Genomic DNA, 26,085 nt, shown 5'->3' with positions numbered 1-26,085 from the left:
CCCCTTTGTTCTCCACATTAATAGGCATTTTGCTCAGTGCTAGGATTTAACTGTTTTTAGTCTTGGGAGGGTGCACTTATTCCAGTGATGCTATTATCATATTTTGAGAACTTTAAGAAATACTTTCAGTTCTCCTAGTCACAATTTATTATTCACCTTATTCAGACTTTTTCTCTAAATGATTTTAAATTATGGTTTAAAGTATCAAATCAAGGATTGAGAATGATCACCTTGGACAATGACTGTACTACAGATCCTGAGGAGGACTTCAGAAAAGGAGTTTTAACTTCTTAAGGTGGTTAGGAATAGTACTTGTTAGGGTATCTAGATTGTGGTATACTTGTTTAAAATACTATTTTCTTTAGTCATACCTAATGTAACAAATTACAGATTTTCAAAATACAGGTAGTATTCTAAGATACAATAAAGGAAAGTTACTCAGAGGGTAATTTAAAAATTTTTGGTATAACTTAGAAGGTGCTCTGGAATTTTAGTGTTTGAATCATCTTTCAATAGTATTTATGATTCTAAATTACAGATGTAGAATAGGATTTAGAGACTGGACTGTGTATACATTATTTCATACCCAAAAGCTTTATCTTTAAACTCCAGTGACTTCCTCATGTACTTCCCTTTTATATCCCCCTCTCATTAAATGCTGCACTATATTCAGTTTGTGACTTATCATTGTTTGGATTTCAGAATAAATAGGGATTTACTACATTTAGGTTTACCGAAGTTAAAGAGAAGTAAAGTAATTTGAAAAGTCATTTTTCTGTGTGGGTAAACCATTTGCATACTTCAAATTTTTTTGTGTTTTGCTGGAAGCCGAGCTATCCCAGCCTGAGTGGCAGGGCCCCAGCTGTGGATGGATTGGTGACTGCAGGGCGGCCGCCGACAGGGAAGCTTCTTGTACTCCCGCTTTTAGGTAATTTGGCCTTAAAACTACCTGGGGTATTGTCAGTTGGGGAATTGCCCTTGACAGGCCCTCTGGGAAAAGAACCAGTAGGAAAGAAAATAAGGTTCCGCAAGAAACCGTGCAGCCTTACATTTAGCCCTTGCCATTCCCCATGGAGACTCCTCTACTTATAGGAAGGATAGCCTCGTACCTTTGCCAGCAAAGAGGGCCTGTATAGGAGAGACATATGGATTTGAAAGCCCCACTCTGGCAACTAAGGAGTGTATCTATGGACACAGGTCACTCTAATCCCTAGGCCCACTTGGCCCCCAGGAGGCATTCCAGATGATGACTGAACCTAGTCGGTTAAAGTACAGAATGGTTCATTGGTTCCTAGGTGCATTGTCTCTCTGAGAATGTATAAGGCGTGGGTTTCTAAGGCCCTCTTGGCCCTCTTCTTGGCACCTCGGACCCAGGCGAACACTTTTGTTCTTCAAAACCACGAACGCTTCAGGGAAACAACTAACAGGTTGTGTCCCTCTAACTGTTCCACTTGAGGTGTTGAGAGATAAATGACCTTTCATGAAAACAGCAAAGCAAATACTTTATAGATTATAGATAAACGTAGATACATAATAAAAACAATGAAAGAAATTAATAAGCAAAGGGCAGGAGGGAACGTTATGAGAAAACAATCATGTTATTCCTTATTGGGTGATGATACATAGAAACATTTTCAAAATTAGGTAATGTTAGAAAAACACAGATGGCGTATGCTACAAGGAAATCACTAGCATATATAATGCCACGCTTGGTACAATAAATTGGTCAGTTCAACACACTGCTGTTGTCTGTGTCCATTTTTATTTTAGTTTTAGTTTTTTATTTTCCAGTTTTCTATTTTAGTTTTATTTTCACCGACACTGTTCTTCCTTCGGGAACCCCTGGTTGCTGGAGCTGGTCTCTGGCAGTGTTTGGAAACTATTAACTTACTATAAACCAATAAAGGGCAAAAGCTGAATATAGTGAAAATTGTCTTTACTTTTATTGCCTTTTATTTTCAACAATGATTACTTGAACTTAAAAAAAAAAAAAGCCTTTATTAACTAATGGTTATTGAAAAGCCAAACCTTTCCAGCCCACTTCATATTATCTTTCAACCATTTCAGGGCAGAACAATGTTCCAAACTATAAACCTGTTCCTTATTAACATTGACGGTCATGTGCTTAATGAAGAGCTTTGGGTCCGATATACGAGCAGCCATAATTAGTCTTTGCACTGCAGCTTGATAATCATCCTTACTCCGAGATTTGTCTTCTTCACATCTACAAAGTGAACACCTCCTGAAGTCAGAAACTGTTAAAAAGGAGTTCTATCGTTTCTCCAAAAGACAGTACTTTGCATTTCCTGGTACTAAGCTATAAGAATCTTTTTACTATATTCTTCTAACAGTGCCTTTCAAACTTGTTTGAACATAACACACAGCAAGAAACACACTTTATATTGTGACCCGGTGTATACCCTCCACATCAAAATGGAAATAAGAGTTTCACAAAACAAGACTTACCCTTATGACAATGTACTCTATTTTCTACCCTCTTTTAGTTTTGTAATAATGTTGCAATCCCCTGAACTGATTTCACCAACCAAATAGGCTACAACCCACAGTTTGAAAAACACTAATCTAGAACACAGATAATAACCTCTTTGTATTTTGAAAATTGATAACTGCGTAACTATTTATTGTAATATGTACAAAAACATTGAGTTTAATCAAGTTTGGAGTTACTAATGGTCATATGTTTTACCTTGATATTAGCTATTTTTAATTATAAGCATATACGTAATAGGTAGCTAACATTTGGAACTGTTGCTGTGTACCTTTACTAAATTTCCAGTTATTTTATTTAGTCTTGATTTAAGATTCTTCACTAAGTGCTCAGACTTACTTTTCTAGTAACTCTTTTTTTTTTTTTTTTTTAATTTTTTTCAACGTTTATTTATTTTGGGGACAGAGAAAGACAGAGCATGAACAGGGGAGGGGCAGAGAGAGAGGGAGACACAGAATTGGAAACAGGCTCCAGGCTCTGAGCCATCAGCCCAGAGCCTGACGCGGGGCTTGAACTCCCGGACCGCGAGATCATGACCTGGCTGAAGTCGGACGCTTAACCGACTGCGCCACCCAGGTGCCCCTCTAGTAACTCTTTTACCAGTCTCCAACTTTCATAAAATTCATACCTTATGGCTGTTTATCATAAGGGATAGGGAATGGAAAGTACATACATTTTTTAATGTTTACTTATTTTTGAGGGTGGGGAGAGCAGAGACAGAGGAAGTCACAGAATCCAAAGCAGGCTTTAGGCTCTGTCAGCACAGAGCCCTATGCTGGGCTTGAACTCATGAACTGAGAGATCATGACCTGAGCTGAAGTCAGAAGCTTAAGCAACTGAACCACCCAAGCATCCCTGGAGTGGGAAGTATTTAAAATAGAGATGTGGCTGTTACATTAGGCATCAGTTGTTCTTTATGTTCACTGTATCCTGCTCTTGGCAACTGTAGAACCCAACAGCAAGGTCCAAGAGTGAGCCTACCCACATCAGTACCTTAGTATGGTGCAGAGTGGTGGGAGTGAGGACTTCAACTTAGAACAGAAACTTGTCACAGAGAGGAAAGATTGGTCAGGCACCTTCTACTACATTCTGGCTTAGAAACTGGTGCCTGGGATCTGGTAGACTGGGCATATGCCAACTATGTGCAGTTTCTGAAAGTCTAAAGATGCATAGATTCTCTCAGAGAGAGGTTAGTATAGCAAGGCAAGGCTCAGTATGATGATGATGATAATAAGAGAAATAGTATTGGTTAGGACAAAATTAAAGATCTAGGCATGTCACTAATTTGCACTGAGGTCACAAATAGCAACCAAGTTCAACAATGAATAAAAAGGCTGCATATGTGTGGGGAGTCCTGAGAAAACCAAACCCTCATTAGGAAGATGGGGAGCCAAGATTCCTCATGCCACTTATAGTGCATAGTAGTAAACAAGGAGGCCCTCAGAAAAGACCTATATCAATAAAGCTAATTTAGTGAGTTTTTAAAAAATTGTCGACCTAAAATAAATTATTTCATAATTCTCCTCCCTTTACGTATGGGCTAGATTAAATGACTCGTTTATCACATATAGGATAAGGGTGCCTGCCTGGCTCAGCTGGAGTTGTGAGTTGGAGCCCCACACCGGGTGTAGCGATTATTTAAAAAATAAAACCTTAAACAAATGACTTGCTTATCACATATGGAACAAAGCAGAAATGACTGTGTAACTCTGGACACTAGGTTATCAGATGACAATTCTTCCTGGGTCCCTGAATTTCTGGAAGTTTTGAGGACAGAGACAGTAACTACCTCTTGTTCTGAATTTCAAGCATGTTTATATAGTGAACAACCTTGAAAGACAGATAGGTCCTCCCTCTGGAGCAAACGATAGGTTTGCTTACAGCCTTACAAGATAGTGATGGTGTTTCCCTGCAGAGCAACAGGGCAGGCATGCTTATCATTTATAGTAAGAGACTTAGGTTCCCCAAAGTTCAAGATTCCTCTTCTGTAAGAGGGCCCGGTACCTGTGCAGGTATCCACCAGGGCCCCTCTGTGGGACTTGGGAGCAAAACCAGAGACACAGATATGCATGTAATCATACTGCTTGCTGTACATAAGTAATAACATCCTCTGTCTCTAGTGCAAGCAAGAGTCTTACGTCTTATGCTAGGATCCAGGACACTGTCAGCCTGCAATTAGGGTAAAATTCAGAGCCTTCCCAGTTCTTGATATAGCTCATGAAAGGCACTGTAGCTTCCTCCTTGTCTTTTTTCTCTTGGATCACTCACTCAGAGTGTCATAAAGACACTCAAGGAATGTATGGAAGGACCCGTGCGGCAAGCAACTGAGGATTCCTGGCAACAGGCACGTGAGTGAGCCATCTAAGAAACAGATCCTCCAGTCCCAGTCAAGCCATCAGGTAGGTGACTTTACCTCCTGACCAACTACCTCAGAGACTCTGAACCATAACCATACTGCTAAGCTACTCCAAAATTCCTGACCCACAAAAACTAACATGGTATTTGCTGTTTTAAGCCACTACATTTTGGGATAATTTATACACAGTGATAGATAGATAGATAGATAGATAGATAGATAGAATATCCAATCTGATGATGTGGTTTATGATACCATTAAACTGAAGCAAAATTCTTGTCAAGAAACCCTCAAAACAGGAGTTCCATGAGATCTTTATTAGTTTCCTGGATAGGCTAACAAGAAATTGGGAGTGGTGTGGGGCGCCTGGGTGGCGCAGTCGGTTAAGCGTCCGACTTCAGCCAGGTCACGATCTTGCGGTCCGTGAGTTCGAGCCCCGCGTCGGGCTCTGGGCTAATGGCTCAGAGCCTGGAGCCTGTTTCTGATTCTGTGTCTCCCTCTCTCTCTGCCCCTCCCCCGTTCATGCTCTGTCTCTCTCTGTCCCAAAAATAAATAAACGTTGAAAAAAAAATTAAAAAAAAAAAAAAAAAGAAATTGGGAGTGGTGTAAGTCTAAATTCTGGGACTTTGAAAAAATTATTTAAAGAGATACCAGTCTGGTCCAACAGCTAAATTGTATGCATTTGTAACATTTTAAATATAGACACTAGGCTGATGGCTTTATTTTCAACAGAATTCTTAAAAAAATTTTTTTTAATTTTATATTTGAGAGACAGAGAGAGAGACAGAGTGTGAGTTGGGGAGGGGCAGAGAGAGAGGGAGACACAGAATCTGAAGCAGACTTCAGGCTCTGAGCTGTCAGTGTAGAACCTGATGCAGGGCTCGAACTCACGGACTGTAAGATCATGACCTGAGCCAAAGTCAGATGCTTAACTGACTGAGCCACCCAAGCGCCCCTCAACAGAATTCTTGACTGAACCAAAAAACTATCACATATTTTCCTTTTAGACCTGGTTCTTAGATCTTCTGTGTTGACCAAAAAGGTAAATAACTTAGATATCTATCTCAAAACCATCAGTGCACAAGAAAGATGCATACCTAAAGAAGGCCCATCTCTTTGAACAGCATCTTTGGAGTTGTTAACGTGTTTATTAAATGCTATCAGCTTGTTCGTTTTAAGTCTCAGGTCAAATCCTTGCTCAATTTAAATGTTACCAAAATTTGTAAATGCATACAAACACAAGTATATACATATATATGAAATGTATGTGTATACACACACACACATATGTATAGAAATGTGTTTGTGTATATATGAAAATATTTATGCATAAAAATATATAAAATATATATTACAAAATATAAAGTAGAGATAAACATTTACATCCTAGGGCAGGTGTAATGATCTGCTTTTAGCATGCAATTAGAAGTTATATCAACCAACCTTTTCAAAACTATCTGCAGCATCTGTGTAGAAGTTCCAGGACTCTGAATACTACTAGCATTAGATACCAGGAAGATTTCAATAGCTAAAAGCATTTCAATCTCAGATAAATAAGAAGGAATCAGTAGAAGTTTTCGGTATAAATTTCCCTCCAATGGTGGATAGCAACCCAATGAAAGAGCACCTGGAAATCAAATAACAGATCAAACTTTATTAAACCCCAACAAGTGAAAAACTAGATTTCCAAAATATCCACAGGTGATAATTACTTACATCATAGAATGATTCTTCACATTAGTAGGTTTATTATACAAATTATATGGTGGTGAGCTTATCCTAATACATGGGAAATTATTCTTTGTAAAATACTTTTGAAACATTAAATATGAAGTAAAAATATACATTTAAAAAACTCTCCTAAAAATGACTTTTGAGCCTCATCGTGGTAAGTGACCATTTATTTCAAGCCATAGTCAATCAATACAACATAATTATAGAATAACTAAAAAACCAGAATAGCGACTTGGGTTTTATTTTAATGGGATCTGGTCTAATAGCAGCTACACAGATTTGTAATTATTGCCTATCTTGAATTATGAATCCAAAATGTAGAAAAAAAGAAATTATAATTTGAAGATTTTGTCATATATATTATACTATTTTTTAGCACTTATTTATACTGCTGTTATAGTTTGTATAATAAACATTTACTGTTCTAACCACAAGAGACTCTTAACAGTAAGAGAACAAACTGAGGGATAATGGAGGGAGGTGAGTGGGTGATGGGCATTAAGGAGAGCACTTGTTGGGATGAGCACTGGGTGTTGTATGTAAGTGACGAATCACTAAATTCTACTCCTGAAACCAATACTGCATTGTATGTTAACTAAAATTTAAATTAAAATAAATAAATTAATAAAATAAAAATGGAAAAAACACATGTACTGTTCCTACTCTATGTCTGGCATTGAGCTAAGCACTATTTAGATATGAAACTAAAATACATATCTTAAAATATGTATCTTTCCTGTAGATGGTCAATGTGTTGTAGCTATACTCACCAAGTAATGTTCTAAAAATTTTACTTTTCAAGAAAAGAGATTTAACTTTTAAACTGTTTAGGTGCTTATTACAAATGATCTATACGGAAAACCCCTGAAGTCTTGGGGTATCCAAACTGTATATAAACAATATTATACTGTCATATTTCACTGAAACCAATTTAAATCTGTATGTAAAATTTGTTTAAAATGTTGTGTTAAGATAAGTTTCTTTAGGGGCACCTGGGTGGCTCAGTTGATTAAGCGTCCGACTCTGGCTCAAGTCATGATCTCAAGGTTCGGGCTTTTGAGCCCGCACCAGGCTCTGTGCTGACAGCTCAGGGCCTGGATCCTGCTTCGGATTCTGGGTCTCCCTCTCTCTGTGCCCCTTCCCCAGTCACACTGGAGGTCTCTCTCTCTCTCTCTCTCTCTCTCTCTCTCTCTCTCTCTCTCTCTCTCTCTGTGTCTCTGTCTCAAAAATGAGTAAATACTAAAAAAAAAAAAAAAAAGTAAGTTTCTTCAAGAAATCTAATGTGGATGATGACTGCTAATCTTTGGGGGCCTACTATGTGCCAGGTACGTGTGTTAAACATAAACACATAAGTTTTCCCTCATTTTAACTGACAGTACTACCTTTGAAATCAGGTATACTGACTCCTACATTAGGTGAAGGGCTCTGGCAATCACCCCAGCCTCTGACTCCAGATCTCGGATTCCTAACTACTAGGTAGTTCCACTCCCTAGGTCACTTGCAGGATTAACATACTATTGACTCATTAACTTTCTGACTATTGATAGGTATAATTTACATACATTCTTGTTTTACTTTGCTGACTGGAAGAGGAAAACAAAAAATAACAAACTGAGTAGAAATTTACCAACATTATTTTTCCTCTAAAAGCAAGTATGAAAAGAAAAATATTCCTATTCAGTTTTAGGGGAGGGAAACATACTGGAAAACGCACTAACATCTCCCCTTCCTGACTTTTTGGCTGAGAGAAAATCAGTATTTTTAGGACTAGGAAGAACAAATCAGGAGCATCAGGAAGACAGTTTCTTTATGATTAGTTTGAAAATAAAAGCAGAGCCAAGCCATTAAGAAAGTGAAAGACAACTGACAGACTGGAAAAAAAATATATTTGAAATTCATGTATCTGACATGGGACTTGCATCCAGAGAGTGTGTGTGTGTGTGTGTGTTGTGTGTGTTGTGTGTGTGTATATGTACATATATGTATATATATGTATATTATGTGCATGTATTCTTACAACTCAATAATAAAAAAACAATTAAAAAATGTGCAAAGAAAAAAATGGGTAAAGGATTTAACAGACATTTATCCAGAGAAAATACACAAATGGCTAATAAGTACTTGAAAAAGTCACTAGGATCATGCAAATCAAAACCACAATGAGATACCACTTTATATCCACAGAAAGTCTAAAATAAAAAACACAGTGTAACAAGTGTTGGTGAGGATGTGAGGAAACTGGAAATCTCAAATTTGGGTAGTGGGTATATAAATACAAAATGATACTGCATCTTTGGAAAAGCAGATTTGGCAGTTTCCTAAAATGCTAAAAACAGATTTATATGAGCCAGCCACTTTGATCCCAAGAGAAATAAAAATATATGTCCACACAAAAACTTGTATGTGAATACAGCAGTGTTATTCATAATAACTAAAAACTAGAAACAACTCAAATGTCCATCAAAGGATGGATGGATAATTCCATACAATGGAATATTATTCAGCAATAAAAAGGAATGAAGTATTGATACACGCTATAACAGGATGAGCCTTGAAAATATTACACTAATTACACGAAGCTAGTCATAAAAAACTACATATTGAAAGATTTCATTTATGTGAAATGCCCCAAATATGCAAATCTACAGAAATAGAGTCAATTAGTTGTTGTCTGGTCAGCAGGAGGCATCCAGGGAATGCTAATGTGTTTCCTTTTTGGAGGTGCTGAAGATGTTCTAAAATTAGATTGTGGTGTTGGCTACACAATTCTGTGAATATAATAAACACTAATGCATTGCCTAAATGGCTGAAATTTATGGTATGTGAAATTATTTCAGTAAAGCTACACAAAATATTTTTTAAAAAAGCAAAACAAAGGCATTGGCACCACAGTCTTAACAAGTGCCTTGATGAAAAAGCCATCAGCCTAAAATCCAGCACTACTGGACCAATTATAACGCTTTTCTAGAGTGTTAACTATGTGTGAAGATAAACCTAGAGAGTTCCAATGATATCTGAAATGTCAGCATTGTCAGGTAATAAGATGTTTTTGAAGACTGATTGGTGAATATACATCACTCTTTTCATTTTGTAACTCAGGCACATTAAAAATACCAAAAATACTCTTAGCCCTATACCTAACCTGCATAAGTCCCAGTAGTTCACTGCATATGAAATTAGGCATAGATGTATTTAAATTATTATTATCATTTTTAATTTGAGACAGAGAGAGAGAGCATGAGTTGGGGAGACAGACACGGGGGGGGGGGGGGGGGGGGGGAGGGAGAGAGAGAGAGAGAGAGAGAGAGAGAGAGAGAGAGAAAATCCCAAGCAGGCTTCACACTCAGTGTGATTGCACGAACTATGAATACCTTAAGACCACTGTAAATGGGTGAACTGAATTTGAATTATATCTCAATAAAATTGTTAATAAAAATTTTTACAAATGATTAAGTTTAGCTGCTTTAAAACAGAATTTTATTTCCAACTAAGAAACAGAGATTCATAGAAATCTCATCTAAGTGTTTCCAAGTTTATGTTTTGTTCCTATGGCAGAGAAACACCTTCTATGGCATGGTCCCCAAATCGCACAATTATTTTGAAAATAAATAACCCCACTGATTCTAAAAACTAAAATAAAGAAGTTACAGCAAAAAGTAGTATATATATACTTTGTGTGTGTGATTTCTAGTAATCTGCAGGGAAATAGTGTAAGGAGTTGAAACATAAGTTGAAATGAGGTGTTTATGAATAAACAAATCTACGTTTCCTCTGAATTTCTGATCATTTAAAAAAAATTGTTTTTAATTTTATTTATTTATTTTGAGAGGGGGGAGGCAGAGAGAGAGAGAGAGAGAGAGAGAGAGAATCCCAAGCAGGCTCCATGCTGTCAGCACAGAGACCAATGTGGGGCTTGGTCCCTCAAAACGTAAGATCATGACCCAAGCTGAATCAAGAGTCAGGCGCTTAACTCACTGAGCCACCCAGGTGCCCCTAAAAAAATTCTGCTTTTAAAACTTCTTTTGATTGTAACCTACAATAAGAGGTACATTTTACATATTGACCTGGTACACATATATGGATATATGTAACTGAAATGAAAATTTTATCAAATAACGCTTCATCTTACCACCTGTAATGTATGCTAATGTTTTCTTTCCTATTTCATTGGGGAAAAGTTACCACCTGCTAAACAGCTGGTAGTGTGAAAAACACTCCCAAGTTCAGAGAGGTTTCTGGGCTGGCAGGGGTGGCTGGGATGTTTGGCAACTCTGGCACAGCGGTGACATGCAGTAGGCACTCGAATGTTTGTTAGATACGCGGCAGTGATAGAAACATAAATTTAGGACAAACTACTGCAGGAAGGCAGAAGTGTTTTCTGGATCTCGACTCTACATGAAATTACTTCCAATTCAAATACCTATGAGGTGGCTGGGACCAGAGAAAGCATTAGTTTTCCAGGCTTATTGGTTAGAGAGAAACAACTGTAAATAGATTAATAAAGTTCTTTTACTAGGAACCACGTGAAAAACCTATGTGTCGTGTTCATTGTAATGGCAGCCTCTGTACTTCTTATGTGGCCTGCTATAAAATATTCTAACTTATGAATTATAAAGATCAGGGATGTAGCAGGGATGAATAAAATATATAAATATTCCTATTGTTTTACTCCTATATATTTATAAGCTATGTCAACTGGTTGAAATTCTTTCATTTATTTCCTTTGTGCACCCTCAAGTGGGCATACTAATGTGCAAAGAAATAAAGATACAGTAATTAGAAACGAGAAAGAACACGTTTCAAAACAGAGAACAAATCTGTGTGCACCATTACCTTTGACTGTGTATCAACTGCTCCTTTTACGTATTTAAAAGCCTAGTCATAGACACTATGCAAGGATTCTTGGTTAGAAAATCGAAGTCAAAACCAAGATTTCAAATATAAATTTTTAAAATGCAACTTACTTTTGTAGTGGGTTCTGGCTTTGAGCCATAAACAACTCCTTCCCAAAGAAGTAATTAATCTTCTAAGAAAGGAGAGCTCAATAGGGATGTTCTTTGAAATCATGAAGTCTGCCACGGAGGATGACATACCAAGACTGTTGCTTTCTATACAGGCATCTAGAAGTTTATTAAAAAGAAGGCTGTACTGTGAGACCTCCACAGTTTCTGGAAAACAAAAAGGATATAATGAAATCAATCTATCTTAGTCCCTCAATCTTCCCTCTCTCACTGCTTTTCTTTTCCCTTTGCTCCTGTTGGGATTTTCCTACCCACTATGGGAGTCACAGTCGCTAAAATGCAATCATATATTCTCTAAGAAACAAGCATTCAACAAAAGAAACCTTCATTTACTTTGGAACAAAGAAGAAGAAAGGAACCTTGTAACAATGTGGGTGAAACCAGAGGGTATTATGCTAAGTGAAGTAAAGTCAGGCAGAGACAGATACCTGTTTTCACTCATATGTGGAATTTGAGACACTTAAGACCATGGGGAAACAGTAGAGAAAAAAAAAGTTACAAATAGAGAGGGAGGCAAACCATAAGAGACTCTCAAATACAGAGAACAAACTGAGGGTGGATGGGGAGGAGGGGGCAGGGGACAATGGACGATGGGCACTGAGGAGGTAACTTGTTGGGATGAGCACTGGATGTTGTGTGTAAGTGATGAATCACGAGAATCTACTCCTGATGCCAAGAGCACACTGTATACATGTATGTTAGCGAAGGTGACAATAAATTATGCTTAAAAAAAAAAAAGGAAGCTTGACAACTATCGCAGAGGCTACATTAACACCGCTGTCTGTGATTCCACCTGCGCCTGCATCTGCTCTCCCAAGTGAATGACTTGCACGGTTCTGTTTGCACTGTCTACAGTTCAGACCTCAGACTTAATTTCCCATGACTAAAAATAAACCACCGCCTCTAATATTCTCTCTCAAATTAAAAACAAATCCTTTATTAGGTATTTATCCTTCTTTCAATTCCTCACTTAGAAGAAAGTGAAGTCACCTTGGAGACTGTGAAATCTTTTATTCCCTGTATTGTCAGTTCAATCTATGACCTAGATTTTGGTCTTTATCACTTCATCTGTAGCATCCCTTAGTGATCCAGGCCTAAGCAAGAAGTTAATCTCCTTACCTTTTAGTCTCTTCCTAAACATCTCCACCAATGGAACTTTCCTAGAACATGTACTCTGATAAAGCACTGTGGGAGGCCCTCAGGTTAACATTCTCATGAAGTGGCAACTTGCCACTCTGAAAGCATTACTCAGGTTCATTTTGATCCAAAGCTTTTGCTCATGTTTCCCTTAACATGGACCCCCTCTGGTCTACATAAAACTTGAGTGTCAGGATTCGAGAACACTACCTACTATTGTCCACATTAATATTCCCTTTCTTTGAACTTGTCATTTCTTCCATTTATTTCATATTTTCCTTTGTTCCAAGGTAATGGAAACTAAGCTCTGTATTTAATGTTAAGTAATAAAAGAAAAAGTATTTTTCATTATTCTAATGCAATGAATTCTTTTACGACACAAAACTTGCTGGGGCATTATTGTTTGCTGCTGACCTGACAGAGAGGGAAAGGGGACTGATGAAAACAGTTGAGGGAGGGAATGGCTGACAACCCAAAGGTAAGCATCTCTGCTTTTGAAAACAAAAACAAAAACAAAAACAAAAACAAAAAAACAACAAAAAAGAGAAAGAAAAAAGAAAAACATATTGAATTTGCAGAGAACACATTTTACAGAAAATAATTTCATTAAAAATATATGCTGGAATATAAAACTCAACCAAAACAGGTGGAGAATGGTTTCTTATTTAAACACCAGATGGACATTAGAATTGAGGCTTTTAAAAAAACATACCTTGAGAATTTTGAAAACCTGGTAGATTTTGCAAAACTTCAAATGTCTGTCTATAAAGGCTCTTGGCTAAGATTTCATGTGCAATTGTACAGAGCAGATTATGTCGATTGAGTACATCCAGTCTATCACAAGGCCACAGTGGTGTATTGATGATCCATTCTGATTCTTCCAAAAAGAAAAAAGTACTAATACTTTATACTATGTAAATTACACTTAAGAGTATAATTACAACTAATGTTTTCAAATATGTTTTGTTAAGTATCAAAATTTATGTGTATTCAGAAAAGATAACAATAACTCAAATTTATTAGAAACAACTTGTATAGTAATGGTCACTGTCCTAAGGGGATACAAACGAATGAGTACTTTGTTATACTTATTTTTTAATTTTTCATTTTTCTAAGTGTACTAACTCAGTTTTTAACTCTATGGTTAATGTTTATTTTTACATGACAAAAATGTTTCTTTTGTAGTAAATTATTTGTTATAATGTAAAATATTTGTGTGGACAAGTTTAACAATTTTATAATAAAGAATACATAAATTAATTAGTTTTTGGCATTTTGGGGAACAGCTTCCCCCCCCCAATTTCTTACATAATTTTTATTACAAGATAGTTGATATGTGCACAATATATAATGTATGTAAGTTATAAAAGCAAAATAACAAACTTCTATGCACGCTTCACACAGCTTAAAAAAAAGAGAATATTACCTATAACGCTGAAGTTCCTTAATTTCTGCCTTGATTTGCACATTGAGAAAAACAATAGGAGACTATCATACAGAACACTGAGGTACTAAAATATTAGAAATGTCAATATTTTATCATTTGCCTAATTCTCTCAATCATCATACACCAGATACATAAACGAAACATTGTTATAACACTTAACTCATATTTCCCTGTTTTTTAACTGTACTAAGTATAGGAGTCACGTTTTCTTTTTCTTTGGGGGCCTTCCCAGCACAGTGAATACAAAAAGTATTGAAGGGAGATTTGGTAATTCATGTACACAAATGCCAAAATAAAGGCTTAATTACCCAGTATAACTTTAAAACAGGAGCTAGTTTTTAAATTAGTAGAGCCCATCTGACAGACTGATCGACTGACTGAATTGCCTTATGCTATGTGTTAGGCAATGTTTTACAAATATTGGTGCTTTATGAATCTTAGCTCATTTAAACAGATATTTCCATTAATTTACTTCCAAATCTGCTTAAACTTTCCTTTATAGAGAAATTTAAATGAACTTGTTATCTTTTGAAAGACTGCATAAAACATTGGTTAAGCATAATTCCCATTTTCCCCCATAATTCCCCAAAGTAAAACCGCTAAATCACCATTCCTTATAAACTGAATTTTATTTTTATCAAATAAGTTCAATTGTTTTTTGTTAATGATCTATCTGGTAGATATGTCACACTTACAAGAAGTAGACTATGTGGACCTTTCTCACAACAACTGCACTGTTCTTTAACACTCATTTTTTATCGTTAAGGTAGAATAATGGTCACAGTTTTTGAAAGAATAGATGGTATTTTAGGAGCTTCATTTTGAAATCTTACCAAACTGTGTAGCTATATTAAAAACTCTGAATAAGCTGGTCATTTTATGTACTAGAGTTAACTGAAACTGGTAATTGGGTAGTCATTTAGACTTTTAACTAATCCACCCCATTCACAACTCTATCAGCATAAACACTTTTGAGAAATTTTATAAGACCTCTTATGAGAATTAAATTTTCAAAAACAAAAACCAGTTTACTAGTGTACTTTAATACTAGTTTTATGGTGATAGAAGTCCTTATTGCATTAACCCTCATGTTTTTCACTCTTCGACGGTTGGGAATATTTTCCATTTGTCTAAAAAGTCTGAGTCAAAATGCAAGCAAATTTTCTATAATAGCCATTCTTTATCCACTTACCTTCCAACATATGCATATTTAGTCATTTGACTCATGCAAGATTTTGAATACAAGGCACTGAGAATATGAAGACTATTAATATGGAGATGGTCTGCAGTGAATGAATTTCCAGGCTAGTCAGTGAGACTATCAAATAACTATCCTTGACTACCATAGTGAATGCTACATATACCATAAAGAATATCTAAAGATACCTTTCTCCTTTTAATATATATTTAACATAATCCCAAATTTCCTTACAGAACTATATGAAAAATTCAATAGCTGAAATTCATCTAAAAGAATAAGCACTTGAGAATGTGGACAATAATTTGGAAAAGAGGAGTAAAAGTGGTGTTGCCTAAATAGATATTACAGATATTCTAAAGCTACATTAACTGGGGCGCCTGGGTGGCGCAGTCGGTTAAGCAGCCGACTTCAGCCAGGTCACGATCTCGTGGTCCGGGAGTTCGAGCCCCGCATCGGGCTCTGGGCTGATGGCTCAGAGCCTGGAGCCTGTTTCCGATTCTGTGTCTCCCTCTCTCTCTGCCCCTCCCCCGTTCATGCTCTGTCTCTCTCTGTCCCAAAAATAAATAAACGTTGAAAAAAAAAAAAAAATTAAAAAAAAAAAAAAAAGAAAAAATGTCAGGGGGACAACAGAAGAAAAACAAAAATGCAAAAAAAAATCATAAAGTTAAAGGAAAATGAAAAGCTGAGAAAAATATGTGCAAATATCCAACAGATGAAAGACTAATATCTTTAATATGTAAAACTATCATAATACAAAGGGACATAATTTACAGTATAATATTTTCTAAGTGTGATATATACATCATTGATGATAAGTACCTGAACTGATTTTTAGATCACATTATAATGTTAATAACCTATTTGATTGTATACTATAAAAACTGTAACAATAAAAGAGTGCATCAAGTATAAAAACCACATTAAACAGGCAATTTCAGAAATACTGTTCAGGATGAGGCCAAGCTGGTTGATTTACTTCTAAAATAATGTTTATTTTAAAAAATTACTTTTTAAAGTTTATTTACTTATTTCTGAGAGAGACAGAGAGAGAGAGTGAAGGAAGGGCAGAGAGAATGAATCCCAAGCAGGCTCTGCAGGGTCAGCGCAAAGCCCGATGTGGGGCTGAAACTCACGAAGTGTGAGATCATGAGATCATGATCCGAGCTGAAACCAAGAGTCGGACGCTTAACCAACTGAGCCACCCAGGTGCCCCTAAAATAATGTTTATTTAAAAAATATAAACAGGGGCGCCTGGGTGGCTCAGTCGGTTGAGCGTCCGACTTCAGCTCAGGTCACGATCTCGCGGTCCGGGAGTTCGAGCCCCGCGTCGGGCTCTGGGCTGATGGCTCAGAGCCTGGAGCCTGTTTCTGATTCTGTGTCTCCCTCTCTCTCTGCCCCTCCCCCATTCATGCTCTGTCTCTCTCTGTCCCATAAATAAATAAACGTTAAAAAAAAATTAAAAAAAAAATATAAACAATCACAGAGGTGCCTGTATGGCTCAGTTGGTTAAGCGTCAGACTTAGGCTCAGGTCATGATCTTGCAGTCTGGAAGTTTGAGCTCCCTTCTGCACTGACAGCTCAGAGCCTGGAGCCTACTTGGCATTCTGTGTATCCCTTTCTCTCTTCCCCTCCCCTGCTTGCATTCTGTCTCTCTCTCTCTCAAAAATAAACATTATATATATATATATATATATACACACACACACACACACACACACACACACACAATCACTACAAAAAATTAAAACAGAGAAGTATAAAGAAGAAATTGACAAAAATTGAATATCCCATCACTGAAAATGACCAGTGTTCACATTTGGTGAAAATTACCTGGGAAAGAAGTGTTAATGACCTAAATAATGGCTATGCCTACATAAGTAGTTATAAGTGAAACTGCTGTATGAAAACAGAGATTAAACATGGCCTGGCCTAACATAACACTGTTCTGAACAGAGCTATCCACTGATTGAAAATAAAGATGATGCAGTTTTTAAATATTAACATTGTTTATATGCTTATATTAGTACTGCAGTGGCAGTCACTGGTCTAGGTGTTCAAGCTAAACTTTATGCTATATTTCCTATATAAAAAAGGGTAACACTTTCCTAAATAAACAAAAAAACACACACGTCTATGCTTTAAACAAGTCTAGCCTAAAACAATATAGATGGACCTTGAGAGCATTAGGCAAAGTGAAGTAAGTGAAATACAGAAAGAGAAACACTGCATGATCTCACTGGTATGTGAAATCTTAGAATCATAGAAAAAGAGATTGGATTTGTGGTTACCAGAGGTGGGGGTGAGGGTGGGGAAATGGATGAAGGTGGTCAAAAGGCACAAACTTCCAGTTGTAAGGAATACTGGAGATGTAATGTACCATAACACGGTGACTATAGTTAACATTGCTGTATAACATCCAGGAAAGTTGTTGAGAGTAGATCCTAAGAGTTCTCATCACAAGGGAAAAAATGTATTTTTCTTTTTTTTTTCTATCTATAGGAGATGATGGATGTTAACTATATTGTGCCAATCACAATTCACAACATATATGTCATTATGCTATACTCCTTAAACTTACACAGTGCTGTATGTCAATTATATCTCAACAAAACTAGAAAAAAAAATCTAAAACAAAAACATCTCCAGCCATTTCCTCCCTAGGAAGGTACAAAGAGAGTTAAATGTAGAAAATCCATAAATAATACATAATAAAAATGGTAATGCTTGTAGCACTGGTTAACAAACTAGGGGAGTGACTTGAGGAAGTGTGGTTTAGGGATACAGGGGAGGTGTGAGAAATGCCCACACAAGAGAGCTATAGGGTAGTGGTCTTCAAAGTGAGGTCCCAGACTAGCATCATCATCAGTAACCTCTGAGAACTTGTAAGAAATGCAAATTCCCAGGACCCATCCCAGATTTAATGAATCAGAAAATCTGGGAATGGACCAAACAATCTGTGTTTTAACAATCTTTCAGGGTGTTCTGATGGCCAACTTTGAGAACTACTGTCTCAGATTTATAAAAACAAGATCAGAATCACCACTTTGCTCAGGTGGCTGACTAGGTCAGATCCAGGTCTGTTTCTGTGGTTTGTGCTTCCTCCCTGGTTGCAATTTTACAAAGTCCATTTAAATGAAAGATTAGGGAAATAACAGTGGTATAAGGTTTTAATATATGGACTCTGCAATCAGACCTAGATTGGAATTGCTGTGTGATCTTCTCTTTGCCTCAGCGCCTTCATCTTGGGATACCATCATCTACTTAATAGGGTTAGTGTTGATTAAATGAGATGACACAAGTAACACACTTAGCACAATGCTTGGTATATAGCAAATAATTACATTATTATTAAATCAATAATGAAGAGATATATTAAAATTTGAAAACAGACCAAGAGGGGCACCTGGGTGGCTCAGTTAAACGTCTGACTTCGGCTCAGGTCATGATCTCGCAGTTTGTGAGTTTGAGCCCCGCGTCGGGCTCTGTGCTGACAGCTCAGAGCCTGGAGCCTGCTTTGGATTCTGTGTCTCCCTCTCTCTGACCCTCCCCCACTGTGCTCTGTCTCTCTCTATCAAAAAATAAATAAATGTAAAAAGAAAAAAATTAAAAAAAAAAAGAAAACAGACCAAGAACATGAATAATCCACAAAAGAGTAAGTAAAAATGGTAAAAAGGGGAAAGAGTTAAATTTTCTAATAAGCAATTAAATGCAAAGTAAAGCAACAAATATCACTTTTTCTCTGTCAAACTAGCAAAGAGAAAAGAAAAATAGTATTCAAAAAATAGTATTGGTGAGGGTGTTTCATAACATGCATCTTCACATGCTGGTAAGACTAATTACTACAAACTTTCTAAAGGTGTAGGGTACTTTTATATTCCACTTGCAGAGATAAGACCTGGAATGGAAAGTATTGAATGGCCAGATTAGGGATTGCATAGACTGGAAAGTACCAGTCTGTCTGACAACTAAAAACCATAATATTCGGCACTAACTCTTGGGACTGTTTATATGCACCTATGACCCCTAAAAGGACAATGTCTTTATACAAGAGATACCTATGTAATAGTTCTCTAGGATTTTCTTACAAAGGGAGGGTTTCTAATAAACTCAAGATAACTTGATGCAAATCTGAATGGGAATAAGGGCAAATCTACCAACATTTACCAAAAAGCTTTAAACTGCCTTATCCTTTAACCCAGCAATTGTCAGAATTTATCCTAAGGATGTAATATTAGCAGGAATGTTTAGCATGGATTATTATTTATGATGGACATCTGGAAACAAGCTAGATGAAGAAATGTGGGTCTATGGATATATTTATGTATCTACATTTATACACTTATATATATTTTTTCGTAAGATGGAAAACTAAGCATCCCATTAAGTGACGTTATAGGAGAACATTCCTTTACACAGAAGATGTCCACAGAAAGACTGTTCCCTAGGGGCGCCTCGGTGGCTCAGTCGGTTAAGCGTCTGACTTCAGCTCAGGTCATGATCTCGTGGTCCGTGAGTTTGAGCCCCACTTTGGGCTCTGTACTGACAGCTCAGAGCCTGGAGCCTGTTTCGGATTCTGTGTCTCCCTCTCTCTCTCTGACCCTCCCCCGTTCATGCTCTATCTCTCTCTGTCTCAAAAATAAACGTTAAAAAAAAAAAAAAAAAAGAAAGACTGTTCCCTGAACAAAACAATGCAAGGTACAAAAGGAGTCTGTGTAGTAACGTTAAAGTGGTTAACAGTCATTTCTGGGTGGACTGAATAAGGAATTTTTATCATCAGTTTTTCTTATCTACCTTTTCCTACTGGTTGCTAATGAACATGTGTTACTTATGTTGAGGCAATAAAATTTATTTTAAAGTTCAAAGGCAGCTTCTCAATAAATGGCATAACTTTTTACAAAATGTATATTCTAGGGAGTTAGGACACTTATTTTTCAGCCTCTAAGCCATGATTATAAATTATGGTTTAAAGGCTTTTTTTTTTTTTTTTTTTTTTACTCTGGTAAGGGGAGAAGGCAGGAATTTATTGTTCATTTGCCAAGATACAAGCTACTAGTGCTGAGAGTTTTAAATGTCAAACTGAAAAGCCAAAACAATAGATTTCTCATCATAAAGTCTGCCACTAACTAAAATGAGTAAAATATTCTGCATTTCTCCAACACAAGTAATGTATAACCCTTCTATAAAAAGTGTAGTAGGTAATAAGTGCACAGGTTTTCAAAAGGAAAAAATATAGAGAAATAAGATGGCAGAGGAGCAGGGGGACCCTAAACTTCCCTTGTCCCTTGAACACAGCCAGATAAATATCCAATCATTCTGAGTACCCAAGAAATCGATCTGAGGACTGAGAGAGCAAAACTGCACAACTAGAGGGAGAAAATGGCTACAAAAGGCCACATCGTGGAAGATAGGAGCTACGGAGAGTTGATTTGGAAAGCAAAGAACTGCAGGTGCTGTGAAGGGGAGGGAGTCCTGATGATGGAGAGATGAGAGAATATAAGAAAGAGAAAGAGGGGGCGGGGGCAGTGCGGAGCGACGAGCACACGCAGGGGACTGCACAAGAAAACTCTTTCCCCAAGACCACTGACTAGGAAAAGGAGAGCAGTGGAGCACAGTCTGAAGCTTTGAAGGTCTGCACCATGGTTGTGCCTTGTGGCCCCGGTGGGGAAAGACTATGAAGACCTGGGAGAGGCCAGCAAGATCTGAGGATTCCCTGGGTCACATGGGAAGAAACAGTTCCCCTGCTAGGAGTACATTTGGGAGTGGCTGCACAGCCTCTGTGGGGACAAAACAACTGGCAGCACCCATGGGTTGCCCTGTTCTCAAGCATAGGACCAAAGACACAAGCAGGGGAAGCAAATCTTGGTGCCAATTTTGTGCTGTGCTTTACAGAAACTCCAAACTGCTGAGCTGAATCGTGACCATTTTTCTATAACAAACCAGCAAATGCAATAGTACAGTGAAAGCCTCCCCCAGAGGGTCAGCACGGGTCCGAGCAGCTTGGATCTCTGAAATTTGGAGTTTTGAAACCCACCTGTGTGCCTGAGATAAAACATAGAAATACAGTGTCACCTGGCAGGTAGACAGCTCGGACACTGGCAGGGTGAAGGCAGGAATCTGACAGAAGCTGGGGACACAAAAGGGGTGAATATCTGCTCTTCTGTGCCAGCTTCCTAAAGAGTGGTGGGTGTGAGCTTCCTGCTCTGGGGAAGGAGGAGAGAGCGGGGCTAAGCCATTACCCTCCCTCCCCCACACCGGCACTGAGGTCCTTCAGTGAGCAAAACAGTGCCACCCAGTGTAGGCAAGAGCAGCTTATACCAAGGCCCTGCTGTGCATCTCCACTGGGGCAAGTCCACCTGAGAATCATCACTGCAGGCCCCACCATCATGGGACCAGCACAAACCCCTCTTATGCACTAAGTCTACTGATCATAGAGTGCTGCAAAGCTTCAGCTCTAGGGGAGATAGGATCCAGCTGCCTTTTTTTTTTTTTTGATCTAGTTTCTTTTAATAAGCAGACCAAAATACACCTAGGATCTAGCTTCCTTCCTTTCTTTCTTTTTTTTGAACTTCTTCTTAATATAGCCATTACTCTCAGGAGCAGGAATATGACAAGCTTTCCTAACAATCCCACACACACACACACACACACACACACACACACCCAGTGACTCAGACAAAATGACAAGATGGATGAATTCACACCAAAAGAAAGAACTGGATGAAATCATGGCCAGGGATTTAATCAATACAAATATAAGTAAGATGTCCAAATCAGAATTTAAAATAATAAGGATACTAGCTGGGCTTGAGAAAAGCGTAGAAAACACTAGAGAATCCCTTACTGCACAGATAAAATAACCTAAAAACTAGTCCAGTCAAAATAAAAAATATTATAACTAAGATGCAAAACCGACTGGGTGTAATGACAACAAGGAAGCAGAAGAACAAATGAGTGATACAGAAGATAAAATTATGGGAAATACTGGAGCTGAAAAAAGAAGGAAAGAAAGGTACCGGATCATGGATGTAGACTTAGGGAACTCAGTTACTCCTTAAAGCACAACAACATTCCTATCATAGGAGTCCCAGAAGAAAAAGAGAAAGAGAAAGGAGCAGAAAGTTTATATGAGCAAATTAAGGCTGAAAACCTCCCTAATCTAAGGAAGAACACAGATCCAAATCCATTAGAACCACAGAGAATTCCCATTAAATTCAACAAAAGCCAGTCATCACCAAGACCCCTCATAGTGGAATTCACAAAATGCTCATATAAAGAAGGAATCCTGAAAGAAGCAAGGGTAAAAAAAATCCTTAACCTGCAAAGCAAGACAGATTGGTTTGCAGCAGATCTGTCCAGAAACTTGGCAGGCCAGAAGAGAATGGCACGATATACTCAATGTGCTAAATGGGAAAAGTATGCAGCCAAGAATACTTTATGCAGCAAGGCTGTCATGCAGAATACAGGAAAGACAGTTTCCCAAACAAAAACTAAAGGAGTTCATGACCACTAACCCAGCCCTGCAAGAAATATTAAAGGGGACTCTTTGAAGTGGGAAAAAAAGAGCAAAAGCATAACGACTAGAAAGGAAGAGAGAACATCACCAGAAACACCAACTTTATAGATAACACAATGTCACCAAATTGACATCTATCAATAATAGGTCTAAATATAATGGACTAAAAGCTCAAATCAAAGGACACAGGGTATCAGAATGGATAAACAAACAAGACCCATCTACGTGGTGCCTACAAGAGGATCACTTTATTTTATTTTTTTTAAACTTCTTTTTTTGTTTATTTATTCATTTTTGAGAGACAGAGCATGAGCAGGGGAGGGGCAGAGAGAGAAGGAGACACAGAATCCAAAGCAGGCTCCAGGCTCTGAGCTGTCAGCACAGAGCCCAATGTGGGGCTTGAACTCAAGAACCGAGAGATCATGACCTGAGCTGAAGTGGGACGCTCAACCTACTGAGCCACCCAGGTGCCCCTAAGAGGATCACTTTAGACCTAAAGACACCTACAGACTGAAAGTGAGAGGATGGATAATGATTTATCATGCTAACAGATGCCAAAACAAAGCCAGAGTAGCCATACTTAGACAAACCAGATTTTAAACCAAAGACTGTAATGTGAGATGAAGAAGGGCATTATACCATAATTAAGGGACCTACCTATCAAGAAGATCTAACAATTGTAAACATTTATGCGCCCAAATATATAAATCAATTAATAACAAACATAAAGAAACCCAGTGATAATAATACAATAATAGTAAAGGACTTTAACATGCCACTTACAATAATGGATAGATCATCTAAGCAGATCAACAAAGAAACAATAGCCTTGAATGACACACTGGACCAGATAGACTTAACAGATATATTCAGAACTTTTCATCCTAAAGCTGGAGTATACACATTCTTCTCGAGTGACCATGGAACATTCTACAGATTAGATCACATACTGGATCACAAATCAGCTCTCAACAAGTACAAAAAACTGAGATCATACCATGCGTATTTTCAGACCACAACATTATGAAACCTGAAGTCAGCCATAAGAAAAAATTTGGAAAGACTGCAAATTATTGGAGACTAAACTCCTACTAAAGGATAAATGGGATAACCAGGAAATTAAAGAAGAAATTTAAAAAAATACATGGAAGCAAATGAAAATGAAAACATGATAGTCCAAAACCTTTGGGATATGGCAAAGGTGGTCCTAAGAGGGAAGTATACCGTAATACAGGCCTACCTCAAGAAGTAAGACATGCCTCAAATAAACAACTTAAATTACACCTAAAGAGGGTAGAAAAGGAACAGCAAATAAAGCCTAAATCCAGCAGAATAGAGGAAGTAATAATGATTTGAGCAGAAATAAATAAAATAGAAACAAACAAAAAACCCAGTAGAACAGATCAATGAAACTAAGAGCTGGTTCTCAGAAAGAATTAATAAAATTGATAAACCCCTAGTCAGACTTATCAAAAATAAAATAAACAAATAAAGTCACAAATGAAAGAGGAGCGATCACAACCAACATCACAGAAATATAAAATTATGAGAATATTACAAATTATATGCCAACAAACTGGTCAATGTGGAAGAAATGGTCAAATTCTTAGAAACACACAAACAACCAAAACTGAAACAGGAAGAAACAGAAAATCTGAACAAACCCAAACCAGCAAAGAAATGGAATCAGTAATCAAAAATCTCCCAACAAATAAAAGTCCTGTGCCAGATGGCTTCCCAGGGAAATTATACCAGACATTTAAGAGTTAATACCTATTCTTCTCAAACTTCCAAAAAACAGAAATGAAAGGAAAACTTCCAAATTCATTCTATGAGGACAGCATCACCTTGAATCCAAAACCAGACAAAGACCCCACTATAAAGGAGACTTACAGGCCAATATCCCTGATGAACATGGATGCAAAAATTCTCAACAAGATACTAACAAATCAAATCCAACAATACATTAAAAGAATTATTTACCATAATTAAGTGGGACTTATTCCTGGGCTGTAGGGCTGGTTCAATATTTGCAAATCAATGTGATACACCACAATAAAAGAAAAGAACCATATATCCTCTCAATAGATTTAAAAAAAAAGCATTTGACAAAACATAGCCTCCACTCTTGACAAAAATGCTCAACAAAGTAGGTATACATGGAACATACCTCAACATCATAAAGGCCATATACAAAAGACCCCCAGCCAATATTATCCTCAGTGGAGAAAAACTGAGAGCTTTTCCTGTATAGCCAGGAAAAAGACAGTGATGTCTACTCTCACCACTGTTACTTACCATAGTATTGGAAGTCTTAGCCTCACCAATCAGACAACAAAAAGAAATGAAAAGCATCCAAATCGGCAATGAAGAAGTCAAACCTTTGCTCTTTGCAGATGACATGATATTCTATATAGAAAACCTAAAAGACTTCACCAAAAATTGCCAGAACTAATATATAAGTTCAACAAAGTTGCAGGACATAAAATCAATGTTCAGAAATCTGTTGCCATTTCTACACACCAAAAGAAGCAGAAGAAAAATAAATCAAGGAATTTGCAATCCCATTTAAAATTGCACCAAAAACCATAGATACCTTGGAATAAACCTAACAAAAGAGGTAAAAAATCGGTACTCTGAAAACTATAGAACACTTATGAAAGAAATTAAAGAGGACACACCCCTATGTTTATAGCAACACTATCAACAATAGCCAAAGTATGGAAAGAGCCCAAATGTCCATCGATGGATGAATGGATAAAGAAAATGTGGTATATATATACAATGGAGTATTACTCAGCAATCAAAAAGAATGAAATCTTGCCATTTGCAACTACGTGGATGGAACTGGAGGGTATTATGCTAAGCGAAATTAGTCAGAGAAAGACAAAAATCATATGACTTCACTCATATGAGGACTTTAAGAGACAAAACCTATGAACATAAGGGAAGGGAAACCAAAATAATACAAAAACATGGAGGGGGACAAAACAAAAGAGACTCATAAATATGGAGAACAAACTGAGGGTTACTAGAGGGGTTGTGGGAGGGGGGATGGGCTAAATGGGTAAGGGGCATTAAGGAATCTACTGAAATCATTGCTTCACTATATACTAACTAATTTGGATGTAAATTTTAAAAAATAAAAAATCAAGGTTAAAAAAATT

At 37.3% G+C, this 26,085-nt stretch overlaps 1 protein-coding gene across 1 annotated transcript in view; it reads right to left on the bottom strand.

The window, feature by feature from the left end:
• Nucleotides 1-1,483: 1,483 nt before the first annotated feature.
• TOPAZ1 (testis and ovary specific TOPAZ 1) overlaps nt 1,484-26,085 on the bottom strand; it is a 103,122-nt gene continuing 78,520 nt past the window's right edge. Inside the window, exons 17-20 of the mRNA XM_043595927.1 lie at nt 13,470-13,634; nt 11,564-11,767; nt 6,309-6,492; nt 1,484-2,224 (exon numbers count right to left, since the gene is read on the bottom strand). Coding sequence (XP_043451862.1) covers nt 2,005-2,224; nt 6,309-6,492; nt 11,564-11,767; nt 13,470-13,634 — 773 coding nt within the window. The 3' untranslated portion in view covers nt 1,484-2,004. The remainder of the gene's footprint in view (nt 2,225-6,308; nt 6,493-11,563; nt 11,768-13,469; nt 13,635-26,085) is intronic.

Source organism: Prionailurus bengalensis, chromosome C2 (assembly GCF_016509475.1).
Source record: "Prionailurus bengalensis isolate Pbe53 chromosome C2, Fcat_Pben_1.1_paternal_pri, whole genome shotgun sequence".
Taxonomy (NCBI): domain Eukaryota; kingdom Metazoa; phylum Chordata; class Mammalia; order Carnivora; family Felidae; genus Prionailurus; species Prionailurus bengalensis.
Note: the sequence above shows the minus strand (reverse complement) of the source record. Positions and strands in the feature narration are given on the sequence as shown.